This window comes from Pecten maximus, chromosome 2, assembly GCF_902652985.1.
Source record: "Pecten maximus chromosome 2, xPecMax1.1, whole genome shotgun sequence".
Classification (NCBI taxonomy): Eukaryota; Metazoa; Mollusca; class Bivalvia; order Pectinida; family Pectinidae; genus Pecten; species Pecten maximus.
In genome coordinates, this window is record NC_047016.1 from 52,926,904 (window position 1) to 52,942,421 (window position 15,518).

Sequence of the window (15,518 nt, forward strand, 5' to 3'; positions counted from 1 at the left end):
ACGTAAATCACATACACACAAAAAAGAAAAGTTTAATATTATATCATATATAAAACAGAAGAGACATTTTTACAGTTTAACATTGATGACCTAACTACTTCGTGAAACTCTTTTTAATGAACCAAAGAGGTAAAACTTTATCGCTTCCCCTCCTACAAGAAAAACTCTTAAAGAAATTCGATAGAAAATGAGCTGATAACATGATTTAATAGGGAACAAACAACCAATTGAAAATAAGTTTTTGAAACATCCCTGTGTAGAGCCAAGGATAAAATGTCTGGCAGCCACTGATTGGCCAGCATGTTTTGAAGTAAGAAAATAGATATGTAGCCTGATAGGTAACTATCCATAAGAAATGTTGATATACATTTCGTAAGTCCAATTGAACTTTTCCACCAAAAGCTCAGGTAGTATCAATTAATAGGTAAAAATGTAAGATTTTTACCATGGAGAAAATTTGAAAATTTCTTTTATTACGTCTTATGTGAGACCCTAAACTTTTGATATAAACCATAATTGTCATATTGAATTCAAGAATTGGAATGAAATACTCCAAAACGTTAACACTAAAGTCTATGGGGAAAAGTTGGTTGGTTGATCCCTATAAATAGTGAAGCTACATATATTACAAACAATCGATGAGAAAAGAAACAGTAAGACTTAATTTGCCTACATAAATTACAGGGGAATATAACCAAATCTAAAGCTTTGTGGATAGCAGTGCAAAAAACACTACCAGTAACTGTTGTTAACCTAGAGAATAAATCTTTATTCTAAAATCACCACTAGTATTCGAAAGTATGATGAACCACAGTAGGAAAAGAAGAGGACATTTTGGAGAATATAAAAAAGATGTTACGAGAACCTTAAAAGTCTCAGGAAGGTGTGATAGTTTTCAGAGAAACAATATATTTTCTGAGTAACATAAAGAAGTATGAAGTCAATGTTAAGGATATGATGTTTCCACAGTAGAAATGGTCAGGTTGTTTTTTTCTGAATCAAAGTTCGTAAATTTGTAATTTGTTCTTTATATTTTATTTTTTTTAAATATCAGTAACTCACCGACAATGTTATATCAACAGTTAATTAAGGCGGGAATCTTTCACCAGTTTTGAAGTAGAATGATGTTGTTAAAGTAGCCCAGTAGCCCAATGCATCCTTATCCTTATTCTTAAATCTATAAAATTTTGAATCTCTTGTAGATGCACTCTATATTCTTTTTTGCAATAAAAAAGTTGTAATTTTATTATATACAAATAATCTGCAGTCATTTAACTTCATGTGTACCTATCGCCTCCTATCTGCCCCCCTCTGTCTGTCTGTATGTCTCTGTCTGTCTGTCTGTCTGTCTGTCTGTCTGTCTCTGCTTCTCTCTCTCTCTCTCTCTCTCTCTCTCTCTCTCTCTCTCTCTCTCTCTCTCTCTCTCTCTCTCTCTCTCTTATTATGTTTTCGTTTCTTTATCAAATTTCTGAATAATTGTATATGCCATCATGTGACTATGTTATTGATTATTATTTGGTTATTATTATGAGAGAAGTCGTTTAAAAGTTGTTAAACTATGCTGACGTTGACAATATAGTAAAATCTATCGTTAAACAGTATATTTATTAAACAAGATTTCGTAGTAAATCTTAAGATATCAATACAATTATACAAATACAGAAAAATACATGAAATGGTCCAAAGGATTTTTTAATCAAAGTCAAATTCACGAATACCTTGAGTAAATGGAGAAAATTCATTCAACTTTAAATTTATTTGCCAAAATTACTATACAGTTTTCAAACATACTTGTAACTAGAACTAGTTCGTGATCAATGATCGATGATAACATCTCGAATATTTCACAAAAGAAAACTCTCATCTATTGATTCGTTATGAGAAATTAACCATGATTCTTATTTTCGCACGCAAGAAAAAACCAAAGTCTTAGTGAAATCAACTCAAAGTCAATAAGGGCAAGGTATGAATGATAATAATAAATGATAATACCCCCCCCCCCCAAAAAAAAACAACAACAAAAAACAAAAAAACAAACAACAACAAAAAAACAAACAAAACAAAAACAAAAACAGAAACAAAAGACAGAGAATGATACCAGGATTTATCGAAATTGTATTTTACCTGTAAATTGTATTGTACCTGTAAAATATTGGGGCAACAATTTGAGTGAGAATCGAGAAATCATGAAGCAGAATAGTACCAGACTTTATCGGAATAGTTTGGAAACAATGGGACAATACTTATTGTGATAAGTACATTCGACCCTGATTACTGTCGTCATACTGTATTGAGAGTTCTAAATGGTTAATTGGTTTTCTGACCCAACTGTGAGTTATATCTAATGCATTGCTTGGGGCTACCTCTGTAGTAAGTAAAGAAGGGATTCTCGACAAAGGTGTCAAGCTACCTCTCATAAAAGGAAACAGGTTAGTCGATTTCGCTTTTCAATGCATTATTCAACATATATATTTGATGCTTTTATATTTTACATGATGATGCATGGGTGTCGCCTGAATGCTCACTTTCTCTGTGGGAGGAAGGAGTGTACCAGAGAACAATAGAACAATAGAACATATAAAACATGTATGTAAATATCAACTCCAACTATTGTAGAGCTAGTGAACTAAATGAAACCGATTTTTTCGATGATTTTCAAAACATTGCTGCAACTAGCCAAAACATAAACGAAGATGTAAATGATTTTTCACAAGAACATTGCATTACATGTAACTACCCAAATGAAATATTTGAAGACTTAAATATAACAGAGGCTAAAATAGATTGTACAACACAGAATTCAATATAAATAAGGCATATTGTGCCGATGGAATTTTTAATTAATATATGATTGAAATTAAGACGGTTTTGATGCCGTGCTTCGTTATTATATTTCATAATGTACTTGCATCCGGGCGCTTTCCGTAAACATGATCAAAAGGTAATATTTTGCCAGTCTTTAGGAAGGGGGATACACATAATTTCAATATTTATATTTACAGTGATATTGTTTTAGTTAGCGGTTTCGGAAAACTTTTTACGTCAATTATTGATAAATAATTGATGCTCAATTTAGCTTTAGAAAACAAATCTCTCAAAGATTGACGTTATATTTGGATTGCAGTTCTTAATTAATCTTGGTCTAAAAAATCAGAAACGATCTATATATTATATTATTGTTTTATTAATTATACAAAGGAATTTTACTTTATCAATCCACAAAACATGTGGTTCAAATCAATTAGAGAAGGAATTGATGGAAAGTTGTAATTCAAGTGCTAATTAGGTCATTGTATAACGATGTAAAATATTGTGTTGAGCATACTGGCTCATTATCTGATTATTATAATTGTGATAACGGAATGTTTCTATGGGATTTTCCATCTCCCTTATTGTTCTCGTTACAAGACATGTTCAATTCTTCAGAAATATGAAAAAAGTGGGATTTAAGAGTCAATACGAAGAAAACAAAAGTTCTAATATTTAGTAAGTTGGTATTTTGAGAAACAACGAAAATTGGATAAATAACAGTATTGTTTAGAAATCTGGGACTTTCATCAAGCGGCTGGCGTTGAAACTTTATATGCCACATTCTGTTAGGAATTTCTCGGTGAACGTAAAAATGTAAAACACTTGTGATGTTATGGTTTATGTAGAGTTTAGATATTGACACGGTTAAGGAAATTAAGCATTTTAAGAAAATGTAATTGCTGATAATTGTACTTTAAGATCATATTATAAAGTAATTTTAGAAAATGACGATAAACAGGCATTACATATCAACAATGAATTATATAGAATGTAACATCAACCTATATATAAAGGTGTCAGATTTGTAAAGAGAAGATTGCATTGAACAAATAACATCGTCAACCTTTTAGTGAATATCAGAACATATTCTGTGGCCTGTGTATATGAAATATGACTGTGTGAAAAAGAAAGCTTCGATATTAAATCAATTAGTATAATCCAAGTTCCTAGTGAAAAAGCAAATGGATTGGACAAAAGTTTAAACAACTTATGATGTCCTTTCCGTAACAATTCACGCAACAGATTTATACTATTCTTGGATTTTAACGAAGCCGGGGATAAAGAAAGAAAGGGGAAGACTATACACGTAACACCAGCAACAACAGAATGTGTTTTGTAAGATGAAGAACATGTATGTGGTTGATCTGATTTTGTCGACGTAGGTATACTGCTGTTCAAAAACACAAAACCTTCTGCTTTCTGAAGAGCATTGATGACACCCCCACAGCTTTTATAAACAATTGATCAAAAGACAAATCCCAATTCGCTCTCTTATAATAAACAGCGTTAGTAAAGTTAGTACAGTATCTTAAACTATAATTGTTTCAACATGTCTTAAGACACTGTATATAAATTATATGATTTACATTCAACTTATATTGATAAGAAATCCCTCGATCCTTCAATGGTATTTAGCTCGTTCATTCTACTATACTGTAAATATAATCCTATGGATTTTGTTAGTTTTTGCATCACAGTACATAATGAACATGGCGTCATATTTTTCTGTCAAGTATTTATTCTTCCTTCACTTTAACTGTATTGATAAAGAAATTTAGCATTTTTTTTGTGGAATTTAGAACATTTAAAATATGTTCACGCAAAAAGCAATATCATGGCTTCATGACATTTAATTCATAACGAAAGAATAATAACTCTTCTCGCATCTTCTATCCTAGCAAGTTTTATAATCATCACTATAAGTTTTTTAATGTCAAATAATCTAAACGACATTTTGGATCAACGATTATTCCGGAATGATAAGAATTTTTTTTCATGATTTGGTAATCTTCAGCACGATTTGGTTTGGTTATAGCATCCTTGAAACGTTCCCGATTTATTCTTCAAGAGGAAGTGCATCAGATCATAGGCATGCTTTCATTTGTGTGAATTTAATCCCTTAACGTAACTATAGTCGGCAATTATTATCTCTAATTTAATTTTAGATACCACGCTGTCAGATTGCTGAGCATGGTTTTTGGTAGCTTGGTATTGGTTTTCTGTATATGGATGAATTTCGTCCCAGATGTTGTTCGTGGAAACAGCCGGATGTTTGAACTTCTCGGGAGAGATGTCAAGCAGGGGGATGGCATTGCTACACATGTTGGCTTTCAAGACAACGGACTAAGCCGTAGTGAACAGAACGTAAAGTATTTTAATTTGAAAAAATTAAACCTACTTTTATATCGAGATTAAGATGTTTTGTCAGCGTTAAAATATTTTGTTGTCTTAATCATAATTCTATACACCTCTATGCAAAATCATCATGTTTGGCTATAAATAACTCCTTGTCCTTACTGAAGTCAACTTGTTTTGAGAAAAATGACGTAATGAGGTAAAACTGATATTTCTCATCAGTGTTTATCGATGAATGTGACTACTGATAGCAGATTATTCCGGGTTTATTAAAAGAGAAAAGCTGTAATAAATCTCCTGTTATCTTGATTACTAGAAATCTTTAGAGGTCTCTAATGGAGCTTGTGGATTATGCAGAAACCCATTGGGACAAGGTGGAAAGCAAAACGAAACTTATGAAACAATTTTCCCAGAGATAACTTCAGAAGGCAATATCATGTGGACGATCATCGGAATCAAAATACAGATTACATCCGACAGCGACGGTTTCCTCGAGTTCTTTCTTTCTGAAACTGACGTGAAACAAAGAAATACTATGAACTGTTTGAAACATTTATTGGTTAATCCGGAGACGGGAGGGACAAGATACCCTGTTACAGCCTCTCAACAGTACATCGCTGTGTCTGCCAAGCTGCCCGAGAACGTCACGTGTTCCCAGTGTGTCTTACAGTGGAGGTACGCCACAGGTAAGTGTTATCATAGTCACGTCTCCCCCGTGTGTCTTACAGTGGAGGTACCACACAGGTAAGTGTTGTCAGAGTCACGTGTTCCTAGTGTGTCTTACATTGGAGGTACCACAAAGGTAAGTGCTGTCAGAGTCACGTGTTCCTAGTGTGTCTTACAGTGGAGGTACCACACAGGTAAGTGCTGTCAGAGTCACGTGTTCCTAGTGTGTCTAAGAGAAGAAGTACTACACAGGTAAGTGTTATCATATTCACGTGTCCCCCGTGTGTCTTACAGTGGAGGTACCACACAGGTAAGTGTTATCAGTCACGTGTTCCTAGTGTGTCTTACATTGGATGTACCACACAGGTAAGTGTTATCATAGTCACGTATCCCCCGTGTGTCTTACAGTGGAGGTACCACACAGGTAAATGTTATCAGTCACGTGCTTCCAGTGTGTCTTACTGTGGAGGTACCACACAGGTAAGTGCTGTCAGAGTCACGTGTTCCTAGTGTGTCTTACAGTGGAGGTACCACAAAGGTAAGTGCTGTCAGAGTCACGTGTTCCTAGTGTGTCTTAGAGTGGAGGTACCACACAGGTAAGTGCTGTCAGAGTCACGTGTTCCTAGTGTGTCTTACAGTGGAGGTACCACAAAGGTAAGTGCTGTCAGAGTCACGTGTTCCTAGTGTGTCTTACAGTGGAGGTACCACAAAGGTAAGTGCTGTCAGAGTCACGTGTTCTTAGTGTGTCTTAGAGTGGAGGTACCACACAGATAAGTGTTATCAGTCACGTGCTCCCAGTGTGTTTTACAGAGGAGGTACCACACAGGTAAGTTTTATTAGAGTCACGTGTTCCTCGTGTGTTTTACATTGGAGGTACCACACAGGTAATTTTTTTAGAGTCACGTGTTCCTCGTGTGTTTTACATTGGAGGTACCACACAGGTAAGTGCTGTCAGAGTCACGTGTTCCTAGTGTGTCTTAGAGTGGAGGTACCACACAGGTAAGTGTTATCAGAGTCACGTGTTCCTAGTCTGTCTTACAGTGGAGGTACCACACAGGTAAGTGTTATCAGTCACGTGTTCCTAGTGTGTCTTAGAGTGGAGGTACCACACAGGTAATTTTTTATAGAGTCACGTGTTCCTCGTGTGTCTTAGAGTGGAGGTACCACACAGGTAAGTGCTGTCAGAGTCACGTGTTCCTAGTGTGTCTTAGAGTGGAGGTACCACAAAGGTAAGTGCTGTCAGAGTCACGTGTTCCTAGTGTGTCTTAGAGTGGAGGTACCACACAGGTAAGTGCTGTCAGAGTCACGTGTTCCTAGTGTGTCTTACAGTGGAGGTACCACACAGGTAAGTGCTGTCAGAGTCACGTGTTCCTAGTGTGTCTTACAGTGGAGGTACCACAAAGGTAAGTGCTGTCAGAGTCACGTGTTCCTAGTGTGTCTTAGAGTGGAGGTACCACACAGGTAAGTGCTGTCAGAGTCACGTGTTCCTAGTGTGTCTTACAGTGGAGGTACCACAAAGGTAAGTGCTGTCAGAGTCACGTGTTCCTAGTGTGTCTTAGAGTGGAGGTACCACACAGGTAAGTGCTGTCAGAGTCACGTGTTCCTAGTGTGTCTTACAGTGGAGGTACCACAAAGGTAAGTGCTGTCAGAGTCACGTGTTCCTAGTGTGTCTTACAGTGGAGGTACCACAAAGGTAAGTGCTGTCAGAGTCACGTGTTCCTAGTGTGTCTTACAGTGGAGGTACCACAAAGGTAAGTGCTGTCAGAGTCACGTGTTCTTAGTGTGTCTTAGAGTGGAGGTACCACACAGATAAGTGTTATCAGTCACGTGCTCCCAGTGTGTTTTACAGAGGAGGTACCACACAGGTAAGTTTTATTAGAGTCACGTGTTCCTCGTGTGTTTTACATTGGAGGTACCACACAGGTAATTTTTTTAGAGTCACGTGTTCCTCGTGTGTTTTACATTGGAGGTACCACACAGGTAAGTGCTGTCAGAGTCACGTGTTCCTAGTGTGTCTTAGAGTGGAGGTACCACAAAGGTAAGTGCTGTCAGAGTCACGTGTTCCTAGTGTGTCTTAGAGTGGAGGTACCACACAGGTAAGTGCTGTCAGAGTCACGTGTTCCTAGTGTGTCTTACAGTGGAGGTACCACAAAGGTAAGTGCTGTCAGAGTCACGTGTTCCTAGTGTGTCTTACAGTGGAGGTACCACAAAGGTAAGTGCTGTCAGAGTCACGTGTTCCTAGTGTGTCTTACAGTGGAGGTACCACAAAGGTAAGTGCTGTCAGAGTCACGTGTTCCTAGTGTGTCTTAGAGTGGAGGTACCACACAGATAAGTGTTATCAGTCACGTGCTCCCAGTGTGTTTTACAGAGGAGGTACCACACAGGTAAGTTTTATTAGAGTCACGTGTTCCTCGTGTGTTTTACAGTGGAGGTACTACACAGGTAAGTTTTATTAGAGTCACGTGTTCCTCGTGTGTTTAACAGTGGAGGTACCACACAGGTAAGGGAAACCATTTAACTATCATTTTATTGCATTTTTATGCTAAAAACAAACCTAAAAACATAAAAACATCGCAATTGAATCGTTTTCTGCTGTCATCGAATAATCTGTTCATGGATAGCTAATATCAAGTGAGTATTTTGTCAAAAACCTAGCCTGAATATTTCAGAAATACAGGAAAAAATATCCATTTTCATTACAATTGGAAATTATCGGCAAGTTTCAATGAGATGAGGCTCGCTCTCATTGGTAAAAAATCATTGTAAAATCTTATATCCTTACTGCTCATCGCTGCAATCAAAATATAAGTTTATCTTTTTGATAATAAGGGATTGCTTTAATGCCATTTTGATATCACATCCCTGATCCGCCCGAGAATCTTGAAAGCAGCCTGAGGGCTGACCTAAAGGCTCAAGGGCGGCTGGTTAGAGGTCCGATTTCAAAAATGGTCATATTATAAAGTTTTATCCATATTTTTATATTTTTTTTCAAACACAACAAACATGACCTCACATTTTGATCTGTGAAAATCGTCACGTTCAATTGTGTTTTTCTCAACATTTTCATATTTTTAACAAACGGTTCTCTGTCATCTGCATCCTCAAATCGATCCAATTAAACACGTCTTCTGCTATACATGTCCATCAGTCATCAGGGTCAACAATTCCAGCTTCTAGCTCGCCTAATATCCCCCTCCCTCGATCATCTCTAAAAAAATAGACATCAAAACGCTAGGAACTGTACAAAGGTGTTCCACCATGTTCTCTTTTAGGTCCCATCCTCTTTAGCATCTTCAAAAATGACATCTTCCACTTTACGCAACACAGCAATCTATACATCTATCCAGATGACAATACTATAGAAATTCACACACATCCTGGGACATCGTAAAAAAGCACTACAAACAGAAAGCAACTCACTTATTCACTGGTTCTCAGATAACCACATAAAGGCTAATCCAAGCAATGCCAGTAGTTAACAAACCCCAACAATAAAACATCACCATTCAGATTGGTAATAACACTATATAATGTGAACCAGAAGTTAAACTTTTAAAGGTTACATTAGATTTCAAGCATAAGTTCTTCACATATTTAGCAAATTATCTGCAAAAAAGTATCAAGACATCGTAACACACAAAAACGCATTGGCAAACACCTAAGCAGACTTGGCAAACACACGATATCACTCTTTTATCATTTCAAACTTCAATTTTTGTCCATTCACATGGCAGTTCTAAGGAACAACCAACGCAAAAAAAAAAAAAAAAAAAAATGTAAAAAAAATCAAGAAAGGGCACTCAAATAATAAACAGGAAAATACGCACGAAATTTAACTAGCCCGTTCAAAATTACCATCACTCAGAATAAGGAGACTCAGGAATTTGGCAATAGAAGTCTACAAAATCAAAACAAATGCCAACATACCTACATGACGTAATCAATATAACAGAAAAAGTATACACATTCAGATATCACAACACTGCAGATATACCACATGTTAGGACAGCAAACTATGACAAACACTCCTTTCAGTCAGAAACACCTAAAATCTAGAATGCACTACCAAACCACTTCTGAACAACGACTTCACTCACACAATTCAAATCACTGACAAACAGCTGGTATGGGCCACAATGCAAATACAGCACGTGCAGACAAAACACAGACATACCCACACACACAACATCCATTTTTTTGTAAGAGTCTAAAGGAACTTAATGCTTAATCAAATATCCATATTGTCAAGTGATTCTGCTATATCAAAGATATAACTCAACGAAATATATTTCCAAACAATCATTTTCTGCAAGCATTGATCTTTTTAATCAGGTAAATACATTTGTGTGCTTTTATGCTTTATTTATTTTTATTTAATTTATTTTGTATTTGTGCATGTGTTTTACTGTTGCTATCGTTTTTAATAGCTAATTAGAGTTAATGTTTTTTATAATACGTACCGACTATAAATAAAGTTTGAATTGATTTGAACCGAATTGAATCACCAGTTGGCATTGCTGTTTATATTTATGCAGACCACAAGTTCAACCCACACTAATAAGAAAAGTAAAAACGGAAACGGCGTTATTCGGGAACTTACATTACATTTGTGAAGTTTTATTATTTTGCATGTACATTGTTAGTGTTTTCCTGTTATAAAAAACGGCTTATTCAACTATTTGTTTATTTTTACATTAAAAGCGGTAAAGATAAGCCATAATGGCAAAATCCGGATTTTTACAGGGATGGTGATAACACTTTCGAAGGGGTTTGGTATCACTTTCAAGGGAGTGTGATAATACCATCAGAGGGTGTGACATTACTATCAGAGGGTGTGATATTACCATCAGAGGGTGTGATATTACTATCAGAGGGTGTGATATTACCATCAGAGGGTGAGATATCACCATCAGAGGGTGTGATATTACCATCAGAGGGTGTGATATTACCATCAGAGGGTGTGATATTACCATCAGAGGGTGTGATATTACCATCAGAGGGTGTGATATTACTATCAGAGGGTGTGATATTACCATCAGAGGGTGTGGTATTACCATCAGAGGGTGTGATATTACTATCAGAGGGTGTGATATTACTATCAGAGGGTGGGATATTACCATCAGAGGGTGTGATATTACCATCAGAGGGTGTGATATTACCATCAGAGGGTGTGACATTACTATCAGGTGGTGTGATATTACCATCAGAGGGTGTGATATTACCATCAGAGGGTGTGGTATTACCATCAGAGGGTGTGATATTACCATCAGTGGTCGTGATATTACCATCAGAGGGTGTGATATTACCATCAGAGGGTGGGATATCACCATCAGTGGGTGTGATATGACCATTAGAGGGTGTGATATTACCATCAGTTGGTGTGATATTACCATTAGAGGGTGTTATATCACCATCAGTGGGTGTGATAATACCATTAGAGGGTGTGATATTACCATCAGTTGGTGTGATATTACCATTAGAGGGTGTTATATTACCATCAGAGGGTGTGATATGATCATCAGAAGGTGTTATATTACCATCAGTTGGTGTGATATTACCATCAGAGGGTGTGATATGATCATCAGAGGGTGGGATATTACCATCAGAGTTTGTGATATCACCATCAGGTGGTGTGATATTACCATCAGAGGGTATGATATTACCATCAGAAGGTGTGCTATTACCATCAGTTGGTGTGATATTACCATCAGAGGGTGTGATATTACCATCAGAGGGTGTGATATTACCATCAGATGTTGTGATATCACCATCAGAGGGTGTGATATTACCATCAGAGGGTGTGATATGATCATCAGAGGGTGGGATATTACCATCAGAGTTTGTGATATCACCATCAGGTGGTGTGATATTACCATCAGAGGGTATGATATTACCATCAGAAGGTGTGCTATTACCATCAGTTGGTGTGATATTACCATCAGAGGGTGTGATATTACCATCAGAGGGTGTGATATTACCATCAGAGGGTGTGATATTACCATCAGAGGGTGTGATATTACCATCAGTTGGTGTGATATTACCATCAGAGGGTGTGATATTACCATCAGTGGTCGTGATATTACCATCAGAGGGTGTGATATTACCATCAGTGGTCGTGATATTACCATCAGAGGGTGTGATATTACCATCAGAGGGTGTGATATTACCATCAGAGGGTGTGATATTACTATCAGAGGGTGTAATATTACCATCAGAGGGTGTGATATTACCATCAGTGGTCGTGATATTACCATCAGAGGGTGTGATATTACCATCAGAGGGTGTGATATTACTATCAGAGGGTGTAATATTACCATCAGAGGGTGTGATATTACCATCAGAGGTCGTGATATTACCATTAGAGGGTGTGATATTACCATCAGAGGGTGTGATATTACCATTAGTGGGTGTGATATTACCATCAGAGGGTGTGATATTACCAGGACTGATGTTAATTTGTGATAATTGTAGACATATCGCATATACAAAAAGTGTAGTAAATTTATGATACATTTCTATATTTCACCGGGAAAAATGCAATAATGTTTTATCATATACTGTACGGGTGTTAATGGCCTTGGTAAGTAAAATATGTTATAGAAATATTAATATCAATAATGCAGAAAGCCTGTGGAATCCGATATCGAGCTTTGTTATATTAGTAAAATAATATACTCTCGATCTAAGCATTATAACACTAATCCATTTGATATAAGCTTGTTATCCGAAATGTTATAAATGTAAAAAAAAAAAAAAAAAAAAGTTTGTGAAATATAATTAAAGGAATGAAACGATTGCATCATTTCGTTTTACTGTTGTAGGAAACCAGAAATTTAATTCTGAAGAGATATGTGAAGCATGCGAGGACCAGACAAAACTCTATGCATGTTCATATGTTGCTAAGACGTCAGGAGACACTGATCTGTCTCCTCTCACTGCCGACACAGCTTTCTCTTCTGATATTAACAAACGATCCACTAAAGTATGTGTGTCTATTGTTGACGGAGTTCACGACATCTGGTGCGACCGCAACTGTAATCACAAGCCGCCATATTGCCCGATTACTTTGTGTAAATGCACTACAACCTCAACTGCAACATCTATCACCAGCACCATATCTTCATCTACCAGCATCTCAACCAGTCCTTCCTCGACCCGGAGCAGTGTCACTTCCAGTCCTTCCTCGACCCGGAGCAGTGTCACTACCAGTCCATCCTCGACCCGGAGTAGCATCACTACCAGTCCATCCTCGACCCGGAGTAGCATCACTACCAGTCCATCCTCGACCCGGAGTAGCATCACTACCAGTCCATCCTCCAGCTGGAGTAGCATCACTACCAGTCCATCCTCGAGCTGGAGCAGCATCACTACTAGTCCTTCCATTGGCTGGATCAGTGTCTCTACCAATCCTTCATATAGAAAAAGTACTACCACCTCTACTACCACTCCATTCAGTAACTCTCTTTCAATTTCTACAAGGACCAGTCCGTCATCTAGTAGTTCCACGACCAGTTCGTATAGTTCTACTATTTCCGTTTCCAAGACTCCAACTACTTACTCGGCGCGTGGATGTATATCACTTTACCGCAAACGTTCAGGATTCCTGGTGTGAAGTAAACTGCAATTACGTACCGCCATTTTGTCCAGTTTCACTATGTAAATGTTTAATTATCCTCTCAACTACTACAACCACTACCATGCCTTCAACCACCACTGCCACTCCTTCTACAACAAGTACCACTCCCTCCACAACAAGTACCACTCCCTCCACTACAACTACCACTCCCTCCACTACAAGTACCACTCCTTCTACAACAAGTACCACTCCCTCCACTACAAGTACCACTCCCTCCACTACAAGTACCACTCCCTCCACTACAACTACCACTCCCTCCACTACAACTACCACTCCTTCTACAACAACTACCACTCCCTCCACTACAAGTACCACTCCCTCCACTACAAGTACCACTCCCTCCACTACAACTTCCACTCCCACCACTACAACTACCATTCCCTCCACTACAAGTACCACTCCCTCCACTACAAGTACCACTCCCTCCACTACAAGTACCACTCCTTCTACAACAACTACCACTCCCTCCACTACAAGTACCACTCCTTCTACAACAACTACCACTCCCTCCACTACAAGTACCACTCCTTCTACAACAACTACCACTCCCTCCACTACAAGTACCACTCCTTCTACAACAACTACCACTCCCTCCACTACAAGTACCACTCCTTCTACAACAAGTACCACTCCCTCCACTACAACTACCACTCCCTCCACTACAAGTACCACTCCTTCTACAACAAGTACCACTCCCTCCAGTACAAGTACCACTCCCTCCACTACAAGTACCACTCCCTCCACTACAACTACCACTCCCTCCACTACAAGTACCACTCCTTCTACAACAACTACCACTCCCTCCACTACAAGTACCACTCCTTCTACAACAAGTACCACTCCCTCCACTACAAGTACCACTCCCTCCACTACAACTACCACTCCCTCCACTACAAGTACCACTCCCTCCACTACAACTACCACTCCCTCCACTACAACTACCACTCCCTCCACTACAACTACCACTCCCTCCACTACAAGTACCACTCCCTCCACTACAAGTACCACTCCCTCCACTACAAGTACCACTCCTCCAATACAACTACCACTCCCTCCACTACAAGTACCACTCCCTCCACTACAAGTACCACTCCCTCCACTACAAGTACCACTCCCACCACTACAACTACCACTCCCTCCACTACAACTACCACTCCCTCCACTACAACTACCACTCCCTCCACTACAACTACCACTCCCTCCACTACAAGTACCACTCCCTCCACTACAAGTACCACTCCCTCCACTACAAGTACCACTCCCACCACTACAACTACCACTCCCTCCACTACAAGTACCACTCCCTCCACTACAACTACCACTCCCTCCACTACAAGTACCACTCCCTCCACTACAACTACCACTCCCTCCACTACAAGTACCACTCCCTCCACTACAACTACCACTCCCTCCACTACAAGTACCACTCCCTCCACTACAATTACCACTCCCTCCACTACAAGTACCACTCCCTCCACTACAAGTACCACTCCCACCACTACAACTACCACTCCCTCCACTACAACTACCACTCCTTCTACAACAACTACTCCTTCCTCTGCCGGCTGCGTATCCCTTTTCCCTAGTGTTCCTAATTCTTGGTGTGAATTGAATTGTAACCACTCACCGCCCAATTGTCCAGGATATTTGTGTCAATGTACAACCTAATATCGGTTTAGTCGAAATATGTGTCTCGTTGGACGTTTCGAGAGTTTGTTAGCACTTTCCAAGACTTTCTCTAGTACGGCAGAAATCGTTATATGCATACAACAAGACTATTATGCAACTATGAAGCAAAAACAAGTCTGAATCAAAATTATTTCGTTTTCAATGGTAATAGATAATAAAACAGGTAATCGTATTGTTTATCTATAATATGATTTGATACAAATTTTGATTTTCAGATTTGAGCATAATTAGAGATTAATATTTTCAGTGATTTTTTTACCGGGTGAAGAGGGGCGGTTTTGTTTGAGTGCGTGTTTAATTCCCAACAAATATATGAGTGGTGTAGAGACACATTAAAATAAATATACACATCCTGATTGAT

General features: G+C 38.4%; 2 protein-coding genes across 2 annotated transcripts; one reads left to right on the forward strand and one right to left on the reverse strand.

The window, feature by feature from the left end:
• Positions 1 to 2,343: 2,343 nt before the first annotated feature.
• On the forward strand, positions 2,344 to 15,198 carry LOC117322477 (proline-rich protein 36-like). The gene is made up of 4 exons (XM_033877413.1): positions 2,344 to 2,429; positions 4,977 to 5,175; positions 5,483 to 5,852; positions 12,654 to 15,198. Exon 4 carries the CDS (start codon positions 13,530 to 13,532, stop codon positions 15,078 to 15,080), a length of 1,551 nt encoding a protein of 516 aa, XP_033733304.1. The 5' UTR covers positions 2,344 to 2,429; positions 4,977 to 5,175; positions 5,483 to 5,852; positions 12,654 to 13,529; the 3' UTR covers positions 15,081 to 15,198.
• Positions 10,615 to 12,345, reverse strand: LOC117343800 (Kruppel-like factor 18). Its single transcript, XM_033906314.1, has one exon. The coding sequence runs from the start codon at positions 12,343 to 12,345 to the stop codon at positions 10,615 to 10,617; it is 1,731 nt and encodes a 576-aa protein (XP_033762205.1).
• Positions 15,199 to 15,518: the final 320 nt, after the last annotated feature.